The sequence below is a fragment of the Chionomys nivalis genome, chromosome 8 (genome assembly GCF_950005125.1).
Source record: "Chionomys nivalis chromosome 8, mChiNiv1.1, whole genome shotgun sequence".
NCBI lineage: Eukaryota > Metazoa > Chordata > Mammalia > Rodentia > Cricetidae > Chionomys > Chionomys nivalis.
In genome coordinates, this window is record NC_080093.1 from 50,042,677 (window position 1) to 50,067,532 (window position 24,856).

General features: G+C 41.1%; 2 protein-coding genes across 5 annotated transcripts in view; both read left to right on the top strand.

Annotated features, from left to right (window-relative positions):
- Pacs1 (phosphofurin acidic cluster sorting protein 1) overlaps window positions 1-24,856 on the top strand; it is a 118,717-nt gene that overhangs the window by 46,516 nt on the left and 47,345 nt on the right. The gene's annotated exons all lie outside the window — the stretch shown is intronic.
- Window positions 2,098-2,315, top strand: LOC130879629 (40S ribosomal protein S29-like). The gene has a single exon (XM_057778341.1). The coding sequence runs from the start codon at window positions 2,098-2,100 to the stop codon at window positions 2,266-2,268; it is 171 nt and encodes a 56-aa protein (XP_057634324.1). The 3' UTR covers window positions 2,269-2,315.

A 24,856-nucleotide genomic window follows, 5' to 3' on the forward strand; every position in this document is an offset into this window, starting at 1 on the left:
CTTTTCTCTCCTTCCCCATCCTGCATTTCTCCAATGTGTTCCTTAACTGGTTTTTGTTTTCCTAATAATTGCTTAGCTCTAGTCAGGCTGAGATTTTGTCTTTGTAAAGGTGGCCAGCCACCTTATCTGGTTCTGGGTCTTCTCTGTAAGTGCAGAAGACTGGTTGGTTTTCTTTTTTCTGCCTTTCCCTCCTCATTCTTCTGTCTCCCTCTTTCCCTTCTTCTCACATACTTTTCAGAAAAGAGGACAAAAGGCATTGAAGCAGAGGCACACTTTACTCAACAGGTTTCCTTGATGGCCTGATGGCCAGTATTTTCAGGTTCTCAGCACAAACTCCCACTATTCACTTTTTTTTTTCTTCTGAGACAGGGTTTCTGTATAGCCCCGCTGTCCTGGAACTCACTCTGTAGACCAGGTTGGCCTCAAACTCGGAGGAGATCCACCTGCGTCTACCTCCTGAGTGCTGGGATTAAAGTCGTTTGCCACCATGCCTGGCTTGTTGATGTTTCTTCTGGTTCCTGTATGTTCCATTTGGTGGCTCTGATGAGGAACTAATCAAAGAGGACTAGCTGATTGAAGGATGAAGCAAGGCCAGTGGGGGATTGCAGCCATTCCTCTTGTTCACTTGGTGTTAGTGGTGTGTGCGGCTATTGTAGGAGGGGTTGAGCAGAAGTATAAGACAAGACTTTTCCTTTCTCAGTGAGGAAAAATATAACTGGAAAATCACTTCAAGCACAAAGATGAACAAGTCAACCTGTCTTCTGTGTATAACTTCACAGGAGTGATGGGTATAATACGATAACTAGAGTGGCAAATATAGAGGGACGCGTCTTCTGACTTCCGTGGGCACTGTGTGCACATTGTACACATACATGCATGCAGAACACTCATAACATAAAATGAATCAAAAAATATTTTTTGGCTTGTTTTTCAATATAGAGTTTGTCTGTGTAGCCTTGGCTGTCCTGGACCCGAGTACTGGGGTTAAAGGCATGCGCTAATACCACCCAGCCTTTTTTAAGTGTTGAAGCCAGGTGTTGATGAACCAAGTTCAGTCCTTGGAGCCCACGTGATGGAAGGAAAGAGATGACTCCCACAAGTTGCCTCTGACCTCCACAAACTTGCTGTGTATATGTGTGCAAACACACACATCACACACATATAATGTAAAAGACTATAAAATACAGTTTTAAATTTCAGGCTGGAGAAATGCTTAGTGGTTAATAGCAAGTATCACTTCTGCTTTTGGTTTTTTGTTTGTTTTGTTTTGTTTTTGAAACAACCTCTTTGAAGCTGTGGTTGGTCATCAACCCACAGAGATCTTTCTGCCTCTGTCTCCCTAGTGCTGGAGTTCACCACACCGGATTTAAAAATAAATAAGCCAGCTTGACAGACTATAGAGTCAGCAGGGCCCTACAGCAGGGGTAGAGGGTGGACAGGAGGAAGCTGTTCTAGATCTTGATGTGGTAGTGGCGTGTACATTGGAACTCTCTGAACTGCTTGTTTACATGGGTGCATTTGAAGTTGGACATAGTGCTACACAGTGGTGATTCCAGCATTCAGGAGGCAGGAGGATTATGAGTGTAAGACCAGTCTGGGCTGCATAGCCAGTTCAAGCCAGACCAGGCTACAGGGCAAGACCCTTTCTCAGGTTTTGACACCCTCAAAACCCCACAAAACAACCCACATAAGATGGGCATGTTTTCTTAACTGTTCCTCTTATTTGTCCCTTTCCCTTTCTACTTCCATGTCTTTTATTACTTTTGGTGCTAAGTACTGTCAAGACCTGGTGTATATTAGCTACTGAGCTAGACCTCCAGCCTGTGTTTTATTTTTTGTAAATTATAATAAAGTTATTTTGAAAATTAATTTCATCTGAGCATGGTATCTTCAATCTGTAATCCCAGACCTGGGAGGCTAAGATAGGAAGATAGCCACAAGTTCAAGACAACCCTGTGCTACATAGTAAAATTCCAGGAAAGCCTAGCCTACAGTGTGTTATGGTGTCTCACAACAATTTTGTTTTAAAATGAAAAATAAAAGTGTAGTGTTAAATTGGTGATTGCCTTTTGGCTCATCGGCCGTCAGTGAGGCAACATGGGTCACCAGCAGCTCTACTGGAGTCACCCGCGGAAGTTCAGCCAGGGATCCTGCTCCTGCTGCATCTGCTCAAACCGCCACAGTCTGATCTGGAAATACGGGCTGAACATGTGCCGCCAGTGTTTCCAGCAGTACGCGAAGGACATCGGCTTCATTAAGTTGGACTAAGCGACCTTGAATGGATTCTTCAAGACTCTACCCAGTGGAAAAGATGAATGCCAATCTTTGGACATAAGAATAAAACAAAGTGAAGACCTTAAAAAAAAAATTGGTGATTTAGAGGCTAGGTACTACTCATTGCTGATTTGTCCTGCATTCTCTGCTGCTCTTCTCAGCTATCTTAACTTCTGGCATTCAAACATCTGCTTGTGCTGTGGCATCTCTGATGTTTTCTTGCTGAAGATGGACACTTAAAAGAAATCCCACAGTAGCTCAGAATTGAGTATAATAGAGGGTTATTTATTTAGGGGTAGACTCACAGATTACAGCCCTCTGCTGGAACGGGGAACAGCAACTGAATCCCACATCCGGAAGAGAGGCTGGCGTGCACTTTACATCTGCATATAGAGTGTATGAGGCCACGCCCAAGTGGGCAGGTAACTTAAAGGCTACTGGCTGTAGGAATTCCTACAGCACCTCCCCCTTTTGTTTAAATAAGAAAGTTCTAAGCCTAATACAAAATTATGTACAATAAGAGCAAATATCAGGTATAAAAATTGGAATTACAACCAGCATAAACAATATCAAGCAAGAAACATCTGATAAATGTTTCAGTAATTATCCTATCCTAATGAGTTTAAGTCTTGTAGAATAAATAACTTGGCCAAGTCATGAGAAGAAAGTAACTACAACTATCTAGTCTTCAACCTCATCGAAGACCCGAGAAGGGAAATGATATTACTTGAATAAGCAGGAAGTGCAGTCAAGCAACTTTCAAAATGTGCAACAAATGACAAAGACAACTGGCTGGCTACCTGGGCAATCATCAAAGTCTCATTTGCAGCATTGGAGCAACCAACTTTGGCTAAGGCCTAGAGTAACTGACAAACCATTTTCAGAGGAAGGAAATTTTTCAAAACCGTCTTACTCTGTCTTGGCAAGATCTGACAGTCTTTTTTTCTTGTATCCTGCTTGTCCTGTCCGAACATCATGCATTTTGTCAGTGGTCAATGCATGGGCAGTTCTTTGCCCAAAGGCCAGTTTTGCCAAGAAGAAAACAAGCTCCAAGTGGAGTGTCTTCGGTGATCAACATTCTCTCGGGAATAGATCAGTCCTGTCAGGAGCAATTGTATCTCATGTCAGCAGAACCCTAAGTTATTTAAATGCCATATTCTACAGTGAACAAAAAGTGGTTGAAGATTACCTATCTATGCAGAATACAATCTCTATGTATCTAAAGAACCTGTTAGTCTAACTATAAGTATGACAAACATGGATGACTATTGACCTATGAATCTTAATACCTATATAGCTTAAAGACTAAGACTTCATATTATAATATTAAACAATCTTTAAACAACTGTGCAACAATTGAGGACAATGATCTCAAAATGTAAACAACGTATAAGTATCTTGATCAGAGGTAGAAATGTATATTACAATATGATAAATATATCCTAAAATTGTATCGATATACAAAATGTCTTAAGCAGAGGTAGAAGCATGCATGCATTCAATATGACAAAATAACTTTGCCTAGGTATACAGATATTGTAGACAAAAGTAGGAACATATTCAATATAATTTAAGTGTGTATCAATATACAAGAAATCTATACCTGTGTAAATTACCTATAAATAATAGCTCACAAGTGCTCACTCCATTACTCACTGTTGTTATTAGTGTGAGTAAGCTCACACTAATCTATTATCCTGTCCAGTTTCCTTTTTTTAAAAGAGATCTCTGAGTTTACCTAATTTTCCTCCAACCCCTAACCCTATAACAATTATAATCAGCCGGGCGGTGGTGGCGCATGCCTTTAATCCCAGCACTCGGGAGGCAGAGGCAGGTGGATCTCTGTGAGTTCGAGACCAGCCTGGTCTACAAGAGCTAGTTCCAGGACAGGCTCCAAAGCCACAGAGAAACCCTGTCTCGAAAAACCAAAAAAAAAAAAAAAAAAAAAAAAAAAAAAAAAACAATTATAATCAACCCCTACATGATGTCCCTAACCCTGAGGACAAACTTTGTTGGGAGAGGTGACGTCATCTTCTAGAATTACTTCCAGCTGTCATGGGGGCGATGTTCTTTCTATGGAATCCTGTGAAAATACAACGATGGTTAAGTTCCAGGATTCCTGTCTGGTATAATTGCTGATAGTCTCTGAGTATTTGGTAGGGTTATTATGAGGTTCCTATTTGGAGTTCTGGCCAGAACGTTGTTTAAAAAAAAAAAAAAAAAGTACCATTTCACCTAAACAAGTTTTGGGTACCATCTTGAGCAGCTGGTACCCAAAACAGGTCTTTTAGTAGTGCTATCAGCATCATAACATCATGTCAACCAGGTGGAGTTGTTGTGGGGCCCATCTTTTTTCTGGAAACTTAAAAGATTACTGCAGGAAAATTCATTGTTCATTGTGGAAAACTTAAACATTATTTATACAAACATATATATTCAATGAAAGGTACAATAGAGACAAAAATAGGTATGAAGAAAAGTAGAATTTTTTCTAAATTGTTTTTTCTTTCTGTCCCATATCATGGCTCCTGACATGAGACAGAAACTCTGAATTTTTGTTTTAACAACATGCTTGGATTTAAAGAAGAACACAGCCAGTGTCCAACTCCAAAGCCAGTTTTGATTTTTAAGTGAGTCATGATTATTATTTTATTTAGTATTTAGAGATTCTTACCCTTAGATTACATGTCCTCACAAGTGATAATTCTCTTTGCTTGGTGATCCTATCTGGATAATTATTTTTTCCTCTTTAGACATCTAGATGTCCAGGGTCTCTTGACTTTCTGAAGATGAGTATTTTCCTGCAAAGACAAGAACAGAACCTTGCCCCAACCCTTATGAGGTTTCCTTACCACCTGATAGGTTGTCACCTCTGTGGATGAGTTGTCATTTCTCTTTCTCAAGAGATTTCTCTTTTTCAAACCGAATCTTTATTAGTTTTGATTGTATCCATAATTTTTCTTCTCTTGTTGAAACAAGAGGAAAACCCCTTCTCCAACGTAGCACATCTCCTGGCTTCCATTGTGAGGTCAATACATCCTTGAAATATACCAGCTGATTTAATTCAGAAGACTTTTCTATTATCCAATGTCTCTCTGCTGCTGTTGTCCCTTTCTCATTAGTGTTAAGAAAATTCAAGGTTAATAAAGTATTGTGTAATCTATTTTGGGGGTATTTTGCATCCCTTTCTGTTAGTTTAATATATCCTTTATAGTTCGATTTAATCTTTCAATAACTGTCTGCCAGAATATATGTTTCCTATTTCCTATTAGAATTTTTTATTTATCCTCCATGTTTATTCCATCATCCATAAAAGTATAGTCTTTTACAGAAGGCTCTGGACTTTTTAATTTTCCTGGTGAGATGTGTCCTCCACAGTGACTGAGAATGACTGGACCATTTTTGACTTGGGGGCCTGTGAGAGGGCCCCTAAGGAATTTCCTGATGGTATCAGGTTGCTTTGTCTTTTGTTGATCTGCATTCATTGGTCCAATGTCTGCCTTTGCCACACCTTTTACATATACCTGAAAACTGAGTCTTCCTAGTCTTGCCATTCCCAGAGGAGACATTATTCCTAGGAATTCCTTGTCTACAATCTTTTTTCAGTTGTCATATTCTACCACAATTAAAACATTTGGTATTTTGATATCTCCTCATACCTTTGGAAATTGCTTCTCCCACCCAAGATTCAGTATTATAGTCAAATGTCTTAATGTTCATTGTATGCAGGATCCATTCATCCATTGGTGCTGATCTAACCTTTAAAGGCCCAAGTATCTTTTTGAATTCTAAGTTGGCATTTTCAAAAGCCAGAGATTCAATAAGTACTCATCTAGCATCTGGGTCTGTTACTACTATTTGTAATGCCTTAGTTAATCTTTGTAAAATGTCACTAAAGGGTTCTCTCTGGCTCTGTTTAACCCTGGTATATGATTCCGTTAGTTTTCCTGGTTCTTGAATCCTGTCTCAAGCATTTAATGCTGCTTTGTGGCATAGGGACAAGATTTGTTCATCGTAAAGAGCTTGATCCTGTGGGTCAGCATAAGTGCCCTCACCAAGAACTTGATCTTGGGAAGTCTCAAGCCCTTTTGCTTTTCCCTGTTGTTCTAAAATTTTAGCCTCTTTCTTTAAATAACATTTAAACATCAGTTGAGGCCCATTGTCCAGGACTGTTGAAACTAACTGAAGCCAGTTGTGTGGCATAGTTTTAATGCTAGAAGCCCTTGTCTTTATCATCTACCTAATACATGTGGAATGTAAGCTGTAAGTTACTATTGCTTGCTTAATTTTTTTTAGATCATTCATTCCTATAGGTATCCATTTACCTTCTTTGGATCCTTTTGGGCCTTTAGAACTTGATGCTTTGTCAGAGTAGATTACAGGGTAAGAAGCTAAAACCCTGGCTGGGTAAGTCATTTCTAACAGCTACTGGTGATGTTAAATCCTGTCCTTGTACCTTCTTTCCCTGCTCATCAGCTCCAATAATTTCCTCAATCATTTCAAATCTTTATTTTTTAAAAAGCTCAAATCTCCTGGCCTGTATATATCTCTAATGATTTCATTGAGGCACCTAGCCTCTGGTCCTCATTCTGCATGTGTGAATCCAGGGTCTGAAGTTTTTCATTTTTTTTTTTTTATTTTTTGGTTTTTTCGAGACAGGGTTTCTCTGTGGCTTTGGAGCCTGTCCTGGAACTAGCTCTTGTGGACCAGGCTGGTCTCGAACTCACAGAGATTCACCTGCCTCTGTCTCCCAAGTGCTGGGATTAAAGGCATGTGCCACCACCGCCCGGCAAGTTTTTCCTTTAAATATAACATCTCATCCTTGGACATTATTTGGATAGTGTGTAGATTGTCTTCCTGGAGAGATACTCTATCTGCTAACCTATAATAACTTTTAAACAAATTTTGATTGTCAAATTCAACAGTCTGAATTTTTTCAGATAATTTTTCAGTATCTTTTGCCATGGATTCAATTTTGTCTGTCAAATTAATGTTACCCTTTTCAATAGTGTTTTTTCAGGTAACTTTTGATTTTCGATGGTATTAATCCTGTCAACTAGCTGTTCATTATTAGTCTGTAAGGACTGTATCATTTATAAAATTGCCTCATTCTTGGCTCTGTTATCAAACCATTTTCTTAAGGATATAATATGAAGAAAAAAATTAGTCCCAATATCCAATAAATGGATGTATCACAATAACCATATAAGCCTTGCAAAATACAATCCATAGTATTAGCAAAAAAGTTACTAAAATTTCATGGTAATGTTGTCTGCCATTATACAACTTTCATGTTTTTTGATTTATTAATTACCTGTTATGAGGTCTGGTAATTGTTTTAGGTATTATAATCTTTATTGTCCAGCAGGTGTTGTGGTTGCAGAGTCCTGACTACAGTGCAACCTGGTGCCATGAACAGTCCTGAGCTTTGCTTTTTTTTTTTTTTTTTTTTTTGCCTTGGTACTGGTTAAATGCTGAGAAATATGCTTTGTTTGACAAATTAAAAGCAATTAAATCAATTTTGTGCACAGAGCAAGAAGCTCAGAACTCAAAAGTAGGGAGCACAAACTGGAAGCTGTGCAAGTTGCCATGTGGCAGGGAATACGATAGTGGGAAAGGGGAAATTTCCATGTTGCTGCATGCTTTTAGCTCTGTTGTGGTGGGGGTTTTACAAAATACCGCTTAGGTAAAAGCAAGACAGGTGGCCGGGGTGTGGGAGATTTTCTGGGCTGTGGACAGTTAGGCCTTTAAGCCGGTCCACCCAGTAGGTGTGGAGTTTGGGTCCACATGGGCTCCAGATGAAGAAGGATGCTTAAAAGAAATCCCACACTAACTCAGAATTGAGTATAATAGAGGGTTATTTAGGGGTAGACTCACAGATCACACTCCTCTGCTCAAACGGGGAACAGCAGGCAAATCCCGCAGCCGGAAGAGAGACCGGCCACATGCTTTACATTGACATATAGAGTAGAAAAGGCCATGCCCAGGTGGGCAGGTAACTTAAAGGCTACTGGCTGTAAGAATTCCTACAGCACCTTATAGCTTGAATTGTATGTTTGTTCATATGTCTGTCATCCAAAGGATATTGAATCCTAGAAGAAAATATCAAGAATTCATCTACCAATTTTTGTTTGTTTTGAGACAAGTGTAGCCATGTTATTTTGGAACTATGTAGACCGTAGTTTGTAGACTGTGTAGGTTAGTTCTTAACGCATAGGGATTCACCTGCCTCTGCCTCCTGAGTGCTGAGATTAAAGGTGTGCAGTACCATACCCACCTTCATCTACCAATTTATTTGTTGGCTGCTTTACAATACATGATAGCTAAGAATATGCTTGAGCCAAGCAGTGTGGTTTGTGGTAATACTTTGTTTATGCTGTAACAAATAAAGCATACCTGAAGATCAGAGTGCAGAACTAGGCACTAGTTATCCATAGAGGCCAGGCAGTGGTGGCACACACCTTTAATCCCAGCATTTGGGAGGGAGAGGCAGCTGGATCTCTATGAGTTCAAGGCTACCCTAGACTACTCAAGATTGATCCAGTCTAAAAGAGAAACAGAGCCAGGTGGTGATGGCTCACATCTTTAGTCCCAGTACTTGGGAGTCACATGCTTTTAATCCCAGCACTAGGAATGTGGAGACTGGAAGGAGTATGGCTGGGTGGAAAGAGGAATATAAAGCAGGAGGAGATAGGAGCTCAGAACATTCAGTCTGAGGATTTGATAGAGGTAAAAGGTTTCTCTTGTGGCTGGCTCCTTTACTTTTTTGATCTTTCAGCATTTATCCTGATATCTGACTCCAGGTTTTTATTATTAAGACCAATTAGAATTCTCACTACATCAGTTCATGTCTTTAATCCCAGTGCCCGGGAGGCAGAGGCCAGCGGATCTCTGTGAGTTTGAGGCTAGCCTGATTTACAGAGCTAGTTTCAGGACAGCCAGAGTTACACAGAGACACCATTTCTCAAATAAACCAACAACAACAAAAACCATCTTAAATCTCCAGCATGATAAAATTGAAGTTTATATACTTATTGTCTACTTTGCTGTTCTATCTAAATATCTAATTAGTCTCAAAACAGTATTGCTGTAGCAAAATTATTCTTTCTCTGTTTCAAAACAAACAAAAACACCGCTTCTCCCTAGTCTTTCTTTTTTATTTCAGAATAAATGCTCCCACTGTCTACCTTTTTGTTCAACCCAGAAGCTGAAGTCATGCTTTCCTTTTCATGTTCTCCATGATTAGGCCATTGGCAAGTTCTGTACATTTCATCTCAAGCATGTATCTCTCAAACCTGACCATGACTCTTCCTCTCTGTCTGATGCTGCTCTAACCCATCTTGCTACCATCTGTTTTCTGGCTCTGTGCTTCACTTTGGACTTCCTCTAGTTTTAGAGATGAAGTAGCTTTTCATGAGTATCCAAGACCATTGCTTCCTGACTAATGGGATGTCTCTGACGCTTCCTATTGCAGTTAGAATAAAATGTAGTCTTTGCCTTTCTCTTAAGACCACTGTGACCTGTTGCTGCTCATCCACCCACCTTCTCTGTTCTCTTCTTCATTCTGTAGTAGCCAAATAGGTCTGTTCTCTGACTCTCGGCTGTCTTTTCTCAGGGAATTTTACAGCTCCTAATCTGCTTCTAGCTATTTGCATGGCATACATACAGAAAATACACCCATAAGCCGGGCGGTGGTGGCGCACACCTTTAATCCCAGTACTCGGGAGGCAGAGGCAGGCGGATCTCTGTGAGTTCGAGACCAGCCTGGTCTACAAGAGCTAGTTCCAGGACAGGCTCCAAAACCACAGAGAAACCCTGTCTTGAAAAACCAAAAAATAAAAACCTCTTTAAGGGTGGCCAGCCAGGAGTCTTGTTCAGGGACTGCCTCAGTACCTGACTGGGTGGCAGCCTGTGCCTGAGAAAGGAGGAAGAGAAACCAGAGAGGCTGGAGAGGAAGAGGAGGGGCCGTGGCTGAGGCTTGTCGGTGTGACTGAGAACAGTGGAAGAGCCATCTGGTTTGGGCCCCACAGGTCGGAGTTGTTTTTCCTTGATTGACTTATGTCGTGTGGTCACTTTATCACTATGGATGAGGCCACATGGCAAAGTCCATCCTTCCTAACCCTAGCAAAAATGACTGTCAGCCAGATGGTTACCTCCATCCCAGTGGGAGGACAGCAGCTAAGGTGGCAGTGAATCACATGTTTCCTTTAAGTTAACATACGTATAGATTTTTTTTTTTCAGACAGGGTTTCTCTGTAGCTTTGGAGGCTGTCCTGGAACTAGCTCTTGTAGACCAGGCTGGTCTCAAACTCACAGAGATCCGCCTGCCTCTGTCTCCCGAGTGCTGGGATTAAAGGTGTGCGCCACCACTGCTTGGCTACGTATAGATTTTTAACTATCATTCCTGGTGTTATGAGTTTTAAATTAACCCTTTTGTTACAAATTTTTACAGGGTTTTCATCAAACCCAATATGCTTATAAATCTTGAGGTACAGAAAGCTTACACAATGGTTCTACAAATCTTGAGATAAAATTTATACTTTAACAAAATTTTTAGAGTTAAACCAAAACCAAAAGGGTATGAGATGAGTAGCAATGGTCCCTGTTGGGAATAGTCTGTCCCTGTATTTTGTTTTACTCTCCTTTCTCGGTCACACAGCAGGTGACTCACCTGAAATGGGACAAAGATTTTGGGGAAAAAAACCTTTCCACAAGCATGCTTGGGTCTAGAGGAGGGGGAGTCATACCCTAACTCTAGAGCCAGATTTTAACTCAAGTGGGACAGCATAAAAACAACATTCTAATGCCACTCATACCTAAAAGACACCTGAATCCCTGTAAAACTTAATCTAGTAAGGTAACCACAAAAAAAGGAGGAGGAGAAGAAAGAAAGAAAGAAAGAAAGAAAGAAAGAAAGAAAGAAAGAAAGAAAGAAAGAAAAGAAAGAAAGAAAAGAAAAGAAAAGAAAAGAAAAGAAAAGAAAAGAAAAGAAAAGAAAAGAAAAGAAAGCTTAGAGGTGAAATTTTTGAGTCTGGCTATAGACAAAGGATGCTTCAGGAGGGAGCTGAGAAAAGCACCAAGCAGTGAAGAAAGAGTGTGTGCAGGGTGTGTGCATGTTGCTGCTGGCCTGCACCTTTGCTCTCTCCCCCTCCTGCTAGGTCTTGCTCCTAGCTCCCACTTTACAACAAACTTACAGATCCATCTATGATAACTTAAAAGATAGGACATTTATGTGTTGGAGTAGGACTAGACAAAGACAGGGCTTAGAGCAGAGAAATAGGAAATGGGAAAATCTCTGTCCATTTCTCCGATCACTCACAGTATTGTAAATGTCCCAAATAATATTAGGATCTAAGGTGCCATTAGGTGGCCCTGTGGACTGATTATCTAAAGGGTACTGAAGCCAAATTTGATTGCAAAAGTGAATAAATTTAGTGCTCTTCAGGTGGGGTTTTCTTTTTTTTATTAATTTATTATGTATAAAGTGTTCTGCCTGCATGTCTGCCCACCAGAAGAGGACACCAGATCTCATAGATGGTTGTGAGCTACCATGTGGTTGCTGGGAATTGAACTCAGGACCTCTGCAAGAGCAGCCAGTGCTCTTAACCTCTGAGCCATCTCTCCAACCCCCAGGTGGAGTTTTCTAAAAGGCTTCCTAAGGGGGAATGAGAGGGTATGGAAGACATGTTCCCATGGATGAGAGAAAAAGAAAATGTCACTGCAGCCTGCAGTCATGGGCATCCCCAGGACTCAGGGAGGACCCTTGCTCATTGTGGGTCATCACCACACTCAATAGGGGTCAGGGCTTAACCTGGCTAAGCCAACAGAGAGACTGAGTGCCTGGTACCTGGGCTTCTATTGAGGCGAGAAGACAAGAAAAAAAGTGAGCTCCAGGTTCTCCTCCATAGGAAAGAATTGGAGAATAGGGTCACAAAAGCCATGAGGGCCTAACGGAGCTGTGGGCTTATAGGCAGCTCTAGGGGGAAGGTGGGAGAAGAGGGCAGGAAGAGGACAGTAGTCTGGTTTGGCCTAAGGAAACTGCAGGATTGCAGCTCCAAAGTAGGTGGATGGGGTCAGGTGAAGAGGTAGTTTAGGTAGACTTAAAGACCATGGCTGGCGTACCTTCACCTTCAAGAGTACCAGAGGGGTGCCGGTTACTCAAGGGTCACTTCCTTAGATTCAGGGAAACGATTACTCTGACCAAAGGAGAAACTTACCCGATTGCTGCTGGTGGATGGGGTACTGAGTGATCAGTGAGCCAGAAGGTGAGTCTGTTGGGGTGGACTAGAGATGAGGGGTAGGGTCCCAGTGCAGCCCAGACCATGAAGGGAAACACAGTCACTAGGAGAAGCTATCCAAATCACGTCACCAAATATAAGTATTGCAGCTCGGATGGAAAAGTATCCTGGCAGCTGGAAGCCAAGGAATACCAGAGTCACACCACACAACAAACCTCACACAAGAGATTTATTAGGAAGGAAAAACCAGGAAGGTGGCTGCCTCTGTTCGAGCAAGAAACAACAACAAACTGAACAGGATAGAGAGCTTATGTAGTTTCTTGAGAAGAGGGTGGAACGTTTCAGGGTGGAGATTGTTTGAGATTTCTTGTCCAGAGATTCGGCTTTTCACTCTGTAGGGTGGGGGCAGGGTCCAACAGTTAGGGGAGTTATTCTGTGGGTAGAATCTGGCAATTAGAGGTCCTCAGGAGAGGGTCTTACAAACACCACAGGAGATACGTACTACGTGATTTTAGGATATATTCAGGCAAATTAATTGCCTACTTAGAAAAAAAAAAAACAAAACCAACCAGAAAACAAAAGCAGTATCCTCAGAGGGATATAGCAGAATCCAGAATTTCACAATGACTTACCTGCAATGTCCTGTTTTGTTTTGTTTGCTTTGTTTTTGAGACAGGATTTCTCTGTGTAGTTTTGGAACCTGTCCTGGAACTTATTCTGTAGGTCAGGCTGGCCTCAAACTCACATAGTTCTGCCTGCCTCTGCCTCCCAAATGCTGGGATGAAAGGTGTGGGCCACCACCACATGGCTGTAATGTCCTGCTCTGATCTGAAACTATTAGACATGTAGAGAAGCAGAACTCACATGGAGGAAGAAAAGCTATGCAATCTGTAAGAACTAACCAAATTCCTATTTTCATCTAAGTGCCTTTGGAATGAAATATTACAAATTGTGCTTAAAGAATTAAAGGAACAACAGACAAGTTTATGCCTGAAATATGGAAATAAAACATGTAGAGTTGAAGTAAAATAGTAACTGAAGTTTAAAAGTATACTCATAGATATGCTCAGTAGTATTATTTTGTAAACAGTTAAAAAAAACTGGGTACTTGAAGCTAAATTGCTAGAAATTACCCACTGAAAGAAGGAAAAACTTAAGAAAAATGAGTGGAACTTCCGGGATATAGTCAAGTGGTGGGTTGTAGCTGTGATTGGGATAGAGGAAAAGAGGAAAGGGGGGCAAGATTCCTGAAACTCAGTCAGTCTGCTACCAGTGTGCTCTGAATGTGTTGAGAGACCAGGTCTCAAAAAGTAAGGTGGAGCAGGGCATAATGGCTGTGCCTTTAGTCACAGCTCTTTGAGGCAGAGACAGGGAGCTGTTTTTGTTTTGTTTTTTGTTTGTTTGTTTTGTGTTTTTTTTTTTTTTTTGGTTTTTTGTTGTTTGTTTTTGTAACAGCCCTAGCTGTCCTGGAACTGGCTCTGTAGGCCAGGCGGGCCTTGAATTCACAGAAATTCACTTGCCTCGGCCTCCTGGAGTGCTGGGGTTAAAGGCATGTGCCACCACACCTAGTAAGGTGGGATGATTTCAAATTCCATCCCAGTTTAGGCCAAATTACTAGCTATACCCAATCTTCCTGCCCCTTCCATTGGGGGGGGGGGGCAAGGAAATGGTAGCTAATAGATTAAGGCATTAACCACAGGATCTAATTAGAAAAAGACTTGGCCATGTGCCCAGCTCATCCAGCAACAAAGGGGAAAATATTCTGCATGTGTGACACTGTTTAGAAAGGGGCGATTAGTGTCCTTTAATCTAAGCTAGTGTTGTCCAATTAGGAAGCTTTTGGATAAAAACATGGGTTCTATGTTCAGTGAAGTGAAACACATATTTTTTTCTTCTTACTGTTTTTGCATTGGATAGTTCTGATTAGATAAACTATACATTATACTATACATTACTGTTTTTGCATTGGATAGTTCTGATTAGATAAACTATACATTATACTATACATCACTGTTTTTGCATTGGATAGTTCTGATTAGATAAACTATACATTACCCATTTACTTTCACAGTAAGAGGACTTGGTCTATGTCCATTAGCACATGAGAGCTTAAGGAGGCAGGAATACTGCAGACTTCAGAGAGGGAGAGAGCTTGACCTACAATGGAGAATCAGAAGATGGGGGGCTACGGATGGGCCAGAAATGATGTTTGTTGGGAAGGCTTTCTGATACCTATTCCTCTTTTTGTCTCACAAGTTGGGGTAGTCCTGGGGCATCATGCTTGCTAGGCAAGTGCTTTCCCACTGAGCTACATTCCCAGCCCTTTTTATCTTGAGACTCCAGACTGACCTTGAATTTGAAATCCTCCTGCCTCAGTTTTGAGTGTGGCTGCTATTACAACTGTATTTATTCACATTGGGCCTTTAGCTGTCTCTCTGTCCAGTTTGAGACGTAGGCTGTGGAAAGCATACTCTCTAGACTTTGGTTCATTCTGGTTAACATCTGAGGGTGCAACAGGGAGGACTGCCCAGAAGTGCAAAGTGCTACAGAGAATACACACACATGGCCACAAGGTTCCCTTGACCTAGAGGGGTAGGATAGCTATATAAAGGTACTGGGAGCTGAGTATGTTAGTACACACCTGAAATCCCAGCTCCTCGAAAGCTAACGCTGGGAGTTGCAAATTCTAGGCCAGCTGAGGGAAAGTAGTGAAACCCTGTCTCAAATAACCAAGCTGGAATAGAGAAGGAAACAAAAATTATTATTGTTTTTATGGTTTCTCTGTGTAGCTTTGGAGCTTGTCCTGGAACTAGCTTTTGTAGACCAGATTGGCCTCGACTCACAGAGATCTTCATGCCTCTGCCTCCCGAGTGCTAGAATTAAAGGCCTGCGCCACTACCACCCAGCTCAAACCCACAATTTAAAACTAAAGGTTTTAACTCTCAGGAACAATGATGCTTTTACCCTGGGAGGATTGGACATTTGGAAAAAATATAGATGTTTGCTTACTAAAAGGAATGTCTCATTTCAAAATAATAAAAGTATACACGACCAGGAACGTGAAAGTAAGAAAGGTAAAGGCTCTTGCCACCACACCTGAAGATTCAGTCCAGTCACAGTAATGACCCACATAGCAGGGGACATCTTCTGACCTCAACATGCACTGTGGTGCCTTTGTGCCCCCACACAAATACATTTTAATCTAAATTGTTTAGTTTATTTTGTGTGTATAAGTATTTGATCTGCACATATGTGGGGCCATGACCAGCAGAGTAATGATCTGAGTGCGGCCAGAAGGAAATCCAGTTTAGTTCAGCTTAGTAGCTGGTGTTGATTCAGACTTCTAGAATGTAACCCCAGGCAGTTTATTTTTTAGGCATTTAAAAACAAACAAATAAAAAAAAACCTCCTGGTAACAATTTTCACGATCCCATGTGCACAATAAAGCTTTAATGTGTTGGGTCCTAAAGCCCCACCAAGGAGGAGGTCGCCCCAAGAGACACTCTCAGCACGGTTGATGCAATAGCAAGAGGAATTTTTATTCTGCCACGGCAGAGTCCCTCAGCCTCGAGAGGAGAAGGACCCCTGTTTTGTCTATTACAGGCTCTTTTAAAGGAAAAAAACCACAAAATCAGGGAGGGGGTAGTACAGAATCAAAAGGGAGAGTCCAGAAATCATTTGTCAACTATTTTGACTAGTCCATTTAACGGTCAGCTAACTCTAATTAATCAATGCTATGGCAGTTACAAGGAGGAACACTTGTAGGTTATCTGCAGGTCGTCTCACCCCAGTTCCAGGGTCCGGGTCTATTTAAGAAAGACTACAAAGGGGATGGAAAATACTCAAAGCTCCAGTGCACACATGGTTGGTTACCAGGGTCCCCTGGTTCCCAGGATGGGGGGGGGGGTGCAGTAATGCTAAGGTGCCCCAAAGTCTTTCAAATACATGACGACATTGAAGCTCTTGCAGTGTACATGTAACCTCTTCCATAAAGACGGATTCTAGAGTTTAAGGGCCTAGTGAAGGATCAGATGTGGTCTAATTCATACAGATATCATTGAAGTCACCAAGCTACAAAGTACATGTGACATCTCCCCTAAGGATAAGTTCTATTGACTGAGAAGCAATGCCAAGATAAAGGTCTATAGAGAAAATATGGAATAAATATATAGTATTGGGGGTTCAGGTAGAGCCTAGTCTTACAGATAGCACAGACCACCAGACTTCTAACTACATCTGCTCTCAGCATTCTATGTGGAAAACCGGAATTCATTCCTTCTCTTGAAGAGACAAGAGTACGGGTATAACATCCCTGGTTTCCCCAGAGCTTATCTGTGAGCACAAAGACTTTGTGCCGTCTACACATGTATATTATTTGCACCATTACCTGCAGATGTCTGAAAAGGGGTTGGATTCCCTAGAACTGGAGTTATGGATGGTTGAGAATCACCATGTAGATGCTGGGAAACTGGGTTTAGTTACCTGCAAGAGGAACAAATGCCCTTAACCATTGAGTTATCACTCCAGCCCTAAAAGGTAATTTTAAGATTTGTTTTCTTGTTAATTATGTGTGCATCTATTGTATGGGTATGTGTACTCGAGTATAAGTGCCAATGGAGGTCAGAACCTCTGGAACTAAGTTACAGGGGGTTGTACATTGCCAGCATAAGTGCTGGGAAACTGACTCTGGTCCTCTGAAGGAGTAGCAAGTTCTCTTAACCACTGAGCCATCTCTACAGCCCCCTAATTTTATTTCATTTTATTATTGTTTGTTTTTGAGACAGGTTATTTTTATGTAACCCTGGCTATAGTCCTACAACTCCTTACATTGACCAGACTGGCCTTGAATTCACCTGCCTCTACTTCCTGAATGCTAGAATTAAAGGAGCAGGCCACTATACCTTGACCGTATTTTTATTTTTTTAAGCTATTCTTTAGATTGTTCATTAAAGAATGAGTCTTTAAACCGGGTGGTGGTGGTACACACCTTTAATCCCAACACTCGGGAGACAAAGGCAGGTAGATCTCTATGAGTTTGAGGCCAACCTAGTCTAAAATGTGAGTTCCAGGACAGTGAGGTTTACACAAAGAAACCCTGTCTGGCCGGGCAGTGGTGGCGCACGCCTTTAATCCCAGCAGAGGCAGGCGGATCTCTGTGAGTTCGAGACCAGCCTGGTCTACAAGAGCTAGTTCCAGACAGGCTCCAAAACCACAGAGAAACCCTGTCTCGAAAAACAAACAAACAAACAAAAAAAAAACAAAAAAAAAGAAAAGAAAAGAAACCCTGTCTAAAAAAAACTTTACAATATATAGTTATAAATAAAGAAATAGGTACAAATGATACTATTGGGTGAGGGTTATTCCATATCATCAGGAAAGGTTGACTCCCAGTTTTCCCTTGATATTGATTATCGGTAGAGTCTGACCTGCTTTTCTTCCCCCCAGTATTTCTGCCAACCCCAGTATTAAGTTACTTTGAGACCTGCTAGCTTTTCTTCATATTGTCTGGAAGTCTGGTTATACAAAGCTAGACGCTTAAGTAGGTTTTGGGTCTGAAACCTGTACTTGATGTATTTGGGTCCCATAGTAGACTTGAAGGATATTCATTTATGTCACAGAATTTTTTAAATATACATAATAATTTATTTATTCTTCAAGAATTCCATGCATAGCTGGGCAGTGGTGGCACCTTTAATCCCAGCACTCGGAAGGCAGAGGCAGGCGGATCTCTGTGAGTTCAAGGACAGCCTGGTCTACAAGAACTAGTTCCAGGACAAGCTCCAAAAGCTACAGAGAAACCGTGTCTGGGGGGGGGGGGGTAAGAGTCCCATGCATGTATACAATGTATTTTTATCATGTCTACCTCTTACTCTCCTGTTCCAACTCCTCTCTAAGCCCCTCAAACACCCCCACACATACTTTATCTCCTCCTCCCCCTCCTTCTTTATAACCCACTGAGTCCAATTAGTGCTGCCCATATGTGCATGGCATGTATCAGAATTCTTGTTTTCAAGGTCCTAAAATAGTTAGCTGTGGTGTGAAACCACAGGGGAGAAAGATGGCCCCCATATTCCTTAGTGTGTGCACTCTTTGGATAATGCTAAGAATCTTGGGTAATAAGAGGAGATAATACTTTCATACTTATTTTTATTAATTTCATATGTAAAGTGTAAATCTTCAGAGGAGAGTGAAGTCCAAAAGTACAAAGAAATGACCAAAGCATGCTTTTTACATTTCTTCTTCTTCTTCTTCTTCTTCTTCTTCTTCTTCTTCTTCTTCTTCTTCTTCTTCTTCTTCTTCTTCTTCTTCTTCTTCTCCTCCTCCTCCTCCTCCTCCTCCTCCTCCTCCTCCTCCTCCTCCTCCTCCTCCTCCTCCTTCTCCTCCTCTTTTTTTTTTTTTTTTTGAGACAGGATTTCTCTGTACTTTTAGAGCCTGGCCTGGAACTAGCTCTTGTAGATCAGGTTGGCCTGCTGGGATTAAAGGCGTGCCCGGTGCTTTTTACATTTCAAAAGAGCAATAGCCGGGCGGTGGTGGCGCATGCCTTTAATCCCAGCACTCGGGAGGCAGAGGCAGGCGGATCTCTGTGAGTTCAAGGCTAGCCTGGTCTACAAAGGTACAAAGGGAGTTCCAGGACAGGCTTCAAAGCTACAGAGAAACCCTGTCTCGAAAAACCAAAAAAAAAAAAAAAAAAAAAAAAAAAAACAAAGCAAGTTAACTATTAAAATACTTTTAAATGGCCACCTAAAGGTGATGGCAATTTATTCCAATCCCCACCTGACCTGCTTTTGAAAATGTTTATTGTCTTGGTGGAGAAAAACATCTTAAATCCAAATTACTCCATTTTCTTGTTTTGTTTATTCAAACAGAATCTGAGCAGCTGGATTCTTGGAGGGGGGGGGAGTAAAATCAGGAAAGAAAAGAGAACACTGGTGAGAAAGGGAGTGAGCTGAGATCACTGAATAGTGTTTCCTTTCTTAGCTCTTCAGGTTTTGTGAAGCTGAAGTATCTGGATGCCTGTGATGCTTCCAGAAGTAGGAAACAGGACAAAGATGTTCATAGTTAGCTACTGTTGTACCTCTTCTGAGCCTCACAGAATTAAAGCATTTCATCCATGAATGTGATGCAGTTCATCAGTTAAGATTCATCACAAAGGGGCTGGAGAGATGGCTCAGAGGCTAAGAGCACTGACTGCTCTTCCAGAGGTCCTGAGTTCAATTCCCAGAAACCACATGGTGGCTCACAGCCATCTGTAATGAGATCTGGTGCCCTCTTCTGACCAGCAAGCATACAGATAGACAGAACACTGTATACATAATAAATAAATAAATAAATAAATCTTTTAAAAAAAGATTTATCACAAAGGAACTATTGATCAACTCACCTATATGACTTTAGAAACAGCACTGTGATCTTAGAGTAGTGCTGTAGGGCAAAACTGGACCTTTCTGGGTACTTACAGGCTGTGTCCTTTTGTGTGTCTAGTAAAGACACAAAAGCTACTTTTTAAAAGCCTTTTAATTTATGTCTTAAATAATTACATTCTGATCCCCAGTCTTGTCTCTCCCTTGTACTTTTTAGATAAAACTACATTTCTCTTACTTTGAGACCACAGGGAAAGCTAGAGGGGACTAATTGGTCCCAGAACCTTTCAGAAAGGTGGCTGTGTGGATGATAGATTGATATGCTGGTTCTCAAGAAAACCAAAGTGACGTCTCCATTTTTCATTCCTCCCACATTGCCATGTTTCTTTTCCTGCTTGAAATCTTGTTTTCTGTCCTTACTTTATTGTGTGTGTGTGTGTGTATGTGTCTGAGGGGTAGGCACCCTTCATTTTGTAAGATCCACTAGTCAGCTTTCTACCTTTAGCTCATCCTACATGAGGACTCCATCGGATGCTCCCTCCTAAAAGTTCTCAGTAAGTCTGAAGAAGCACATCCTTTTGTTTTCCCATCTCACTGGCATCTCCTCTCCTCTCCTCCTCCTCTGCCCAAGGCCCAGCCTTGACATTCTCTCTTTCCTGTTTGAACTCTTCTGTAAGATCCCAGTTGGTCTCATCACTTCAGTTGTCGCTCCTCTGCCTTGATTTCCAAATCTGTAACTCAAGCCTGAGTTTTCCCTTGAAAAGTCGTTCATCTTCTAATTTTTTTTTAATATTTATTTATTTGTTATGTATACAATATTCTGTCTGTGAGTATTTCTGCAGGCCAGAAGAGGGCACCAGACCTCATTACAGATGGTTGTGAGCCACCATGTGGTTGCTGGGAATTGAACTCAGGACCTCTGGAAGAGCAGGCATTGCTCTTAACCACTGAGCCATCTCTCCAGCCCCATCCACAGTCGTTCATGTAGTATCCACCTAGACAGTCAAGATATCTTCACACTCCACTCCAGAACGTCCCTGTCTCCTCTTTCAGCTCGGTAAATGGTACTGCCATCATCCACCCTATTGTTCAAGCCAAAACTCAGAAATATAATGGAGTTTTATTTTTCCCAAGACCCTGCATTCAGTCTACTAGCAAGACATAAGCAATCAACCAGAATTTTCCTGAATTCTGCTCTCTGTCTTTATCTCAGTACTGAGAAAAACTTTTCCTCCTATCTTAGCTGGACCATAGCCTTAACCTTCTGACTGGTCTATTTTCCCAATTCCATCATCCCATCTCCGAGGTCTAATATTCACCTAAGCAGAGTACTCTTGTATGATCATTGTGTATAATGATTTTCTTGTTTATAGTTCATCCGTGTCTCCCATCATAAGCAAAATCAAAGTTCTCATTGCAAAGTCTAGCTTTCAGTTTTTCTTTTTACATTTCCCAAGCTCCAGGCATTCTTTTTTATCTTGTTAAAGATTTATTTATTTATTATGTGTACAGTGTTTTGCCTACATGTATGCCTGCACTCCAGAAGAGGGCACTAGATCTCATTATGGATGGTTGTGAGCTATGGTTGCTTTGTATTATGTTTAGAGAGAACCTGATACTGAAATTAAATTTTTCCTTCCTTCCTTCCTTCCTTCCTTCCTTCCTTCCTTCCTTCCTTCCTTCCTTCCTTCCTTCCTTCCTTCCCTCCCTCCCTCCCTCCCTCCCTCCCTCCCTCCCTCCCTCCCTCCCTCCCTCTCTCCCTCCCTTCCTTTCTTTTTTAAGGGTTTCTCTTCACATGCAGGCTGTTCCAGAACTCACTCTTTAGACCAGGCTGGCCTTGACCTCACAGATTTCTGCCTGCCTTTGTCTCCAAGTGCTGGGATTAAAGGTGTGCACCACCATCTCCTGGATTGAAATGAAATCTTAATTCATTGATTTTTTTTTTTCTGATGAGCAGCATTGAGTTGTGTGGCTGTACTACAGCTTTTTGGGCTACGTCTGGTGGTAATCGTGAAGATTCTAGTGTACATAATGCAAGCAGTGTTGAATATAAAGTGCTCTCTGTGAGTGGGCAGTGTTCTCACTTAATTTTTATGCATGATTCCTTTGGCATCCCCATGAGTTGGTGTTATTGTAATGCTTTAAATAAAACGCTGCAGGTCCCCGGAGTGGCAGCAGTGGACAGCGGGCCATGAGACCATGGCGGGCCACGAAGGCAGCTGAGGTCCCTGGCAGGGAGCCATGTGGCCGGGGAGAAAACGAGAGCAGCAATCCCAGGCAGGGAGCCTAAGCAGGGAGCCTAAGCAGGGGAGCTGCATGATGTGCCTGTCCATGTCATTCTCTCACCCACCATGCAGGCCACTCGGGGGCTCCCTGCCTGGGATCCGGCTACCTTCGTGGTCTCATGCCCACTGCCGCCACTCAGGGACCTGTAGCGTTTTACTTTTACCATAACAGTTATTATATCATTTTACCTATGAGAACACAATCAAAATGGGGAGGTAAGGTAGCAAGTCCAGTGCCATCTAGCCAGTAAGTGTAATTGCTGGATAATGGATTCCACATATGTTTAGCTTCCTAAGATGATAGCCAATAGTTTTCTAAAGAGATTGTACCAGACAGTACTCTCACAAAGCAGCATATGAATCCCATTGTGTGGCATCCTCACCCATATTTTATTTTGCCAAATTTGTGGGTATAAAACATTATTTTGATTTAAATTTGCATTTTCCTGATTTTTTTAATCAGCCATTTAAACTTCCTCTTTTGGAAGCACAAACTGCTCTTGTCTTTTGCCTATACTTCTGTTGATTTACTGGTCTCCATTCTATGTATTTTGTCAGCATTATAAGTTTCAAATATCTTCTTCAAAGTCATGAATGTCTTAATTCTTTATATGGTGTTTCCTGATGAGCAGAAAATCCTAATTTTCATAGAGTTGAATTTAGTGTTTCCAGTGCCTTATTTTTAGACTATCTTCAGAGTCATAAGAATATTTTCCTGGATCCAGGCAGTGCATGCCTTTAGTCCCAGTACTTGGGAGTCAGAAACAGGCAGATCTCTGAGAGATCAAGACCAGCCTGGTCTACAGAATGAGTTCCTGTACAGCCAGATCTCCATAGAGAAACTTGTCTCAGAAAAAAAAGGAAGGGGGAGGGAAGGAGAGGAAGGGAGAAGAGAGGAGAAGAGAAAAGAAAAAAGAAAACAAAGACTAATGTCCTGGGACTGGGGAGATTGCTCAGTGGTTAACATTACCTTTTGCAAAGTCTGAAGGCCTGAGTTCAGTCTATGGGACCCATACAGTAGAAGACCAGTTCTGTCCTCCGACCTCTGTCTGCATGCTGTGCACACAGAAGCCCACAAACATGCATACGCAATTAATTAAGTACAACATAATACTATTTTTAAAAGAATATTCTAAAAGAATATTTTTAAAAGAATATTCCTATATTCTAAAGTTTTTCCTTTTACTACTTAATACTGCTTCTCTTTCACTCTCCCCTCTCCTTCCTCATGTTCGTCCTGTCTCTGCTTCCTGAATGCTGGGATGAACAGGTCTGCTTCTCCACTCCTGGCCCTGCCTTCATCTTTTTATCAGATTTCTGTATAATTGTGAGACTGTTGCATTGTGTTCTTTCCCACAATCTTTTATTCTTTCAGTATACTGAACTTCCTCAACTGCTGCTTGACAATAAATCTGATTATCCTGTCTCTTCTTCAAGAGTGGTTTTGTTGTTATTGTTGTTTGGCCCTTGGCCTTTCATTGTAGATGTTAAACATAGTATCTTTGAAAAGTCCTTTTGGAATTTATCAATGTCTTGTTACTTTTCGTGTCAGCTTAGATAGTTGGGATACTAGCATTTCCTTATGCATGAATATGGTATCTTGTTACTTAATTCTGTGTGTGTGCACGCGCTTCAGAACCATCTTCCCTGAGCTTAAGGTCATTTTGGGTAATCTACATCTGCATCTCCCTTTTCTGTAGCACAGAGAGCTAGCTAATAAGGACTCATGTGATGCTTTCTCACATTACTATTGCATTGTTTTGTCCCTGAGTGTCTTACTTTTTGACGCTTTGTAAATTACATCTTTTTGGATTTGTTTGTTTGTTTGTTTGTTTTTCGAGACAGGGTTTCTCTGTAGTTTTGGAGCCTGTCCTGGAACTAGCTTTTTTTTTTTTTCTTTTTCTTCGAGACAGGGTTTTGCTGTAGTTTTAGAGTCTTTCTGGAACTAGCTCTCATAGACCAGGCTGTCCTCAAACTCACAGAGATCCGCCTGCCTCTGCCTCCCGAGTGCTGGGATTAAAATCGTGTGCCCAGTGTAAATTACATATTTTTAAATTACATTTTGCAATTCTTTGTTGCTGGTATTTAGAAATGAAACAAGGCTAGAGAGATGGCTCAGCCGTTAAAGGCTAGGCTCACAACCAAAAATAGAAGAAATGCAGTTGATTTTCAGAAGTCTAGCAATCTTGATTAAATTGAATTAAAACTGATAATGTGATTCTTTTGAATTTTCCAAATAAACATTCATATATTACCCTGAAAACAGTGACGTTTGTTTCTTTCAGTTCATTCATTATGCTGACGTGAGATTGGTGCGTTAAGAGATTCTCTTGAGTTTATAGATTTGGAATGTGTTCTTTTCTTCAGATCTTCTGTAAGAATGTGTATAGGGTTAAAATTTTCTTAGAATATTTTGTAGAATTTTCATATAAACATCATCCAAACTTGCTGTTTTCTTCTTCAGAGTAGCTTCAATTACTGACCAATGTCTTTAATAATTACTTATGTCTATATACAAATATCTCCAGCTTTTTAAATAATTTATGCTACAATTTTTTTTTTTTAGCTGTCTGCTTTACTCATCCAAATTTTCAGTTCTACCTAAGTAAATTTTCTCTGAGTTTGAGGTCAGCGTGGTCTACAGATGAAGTTCCAGGACAGTCAGGGCTACACAGAGAAACCCTGTTTTTCGGGGACG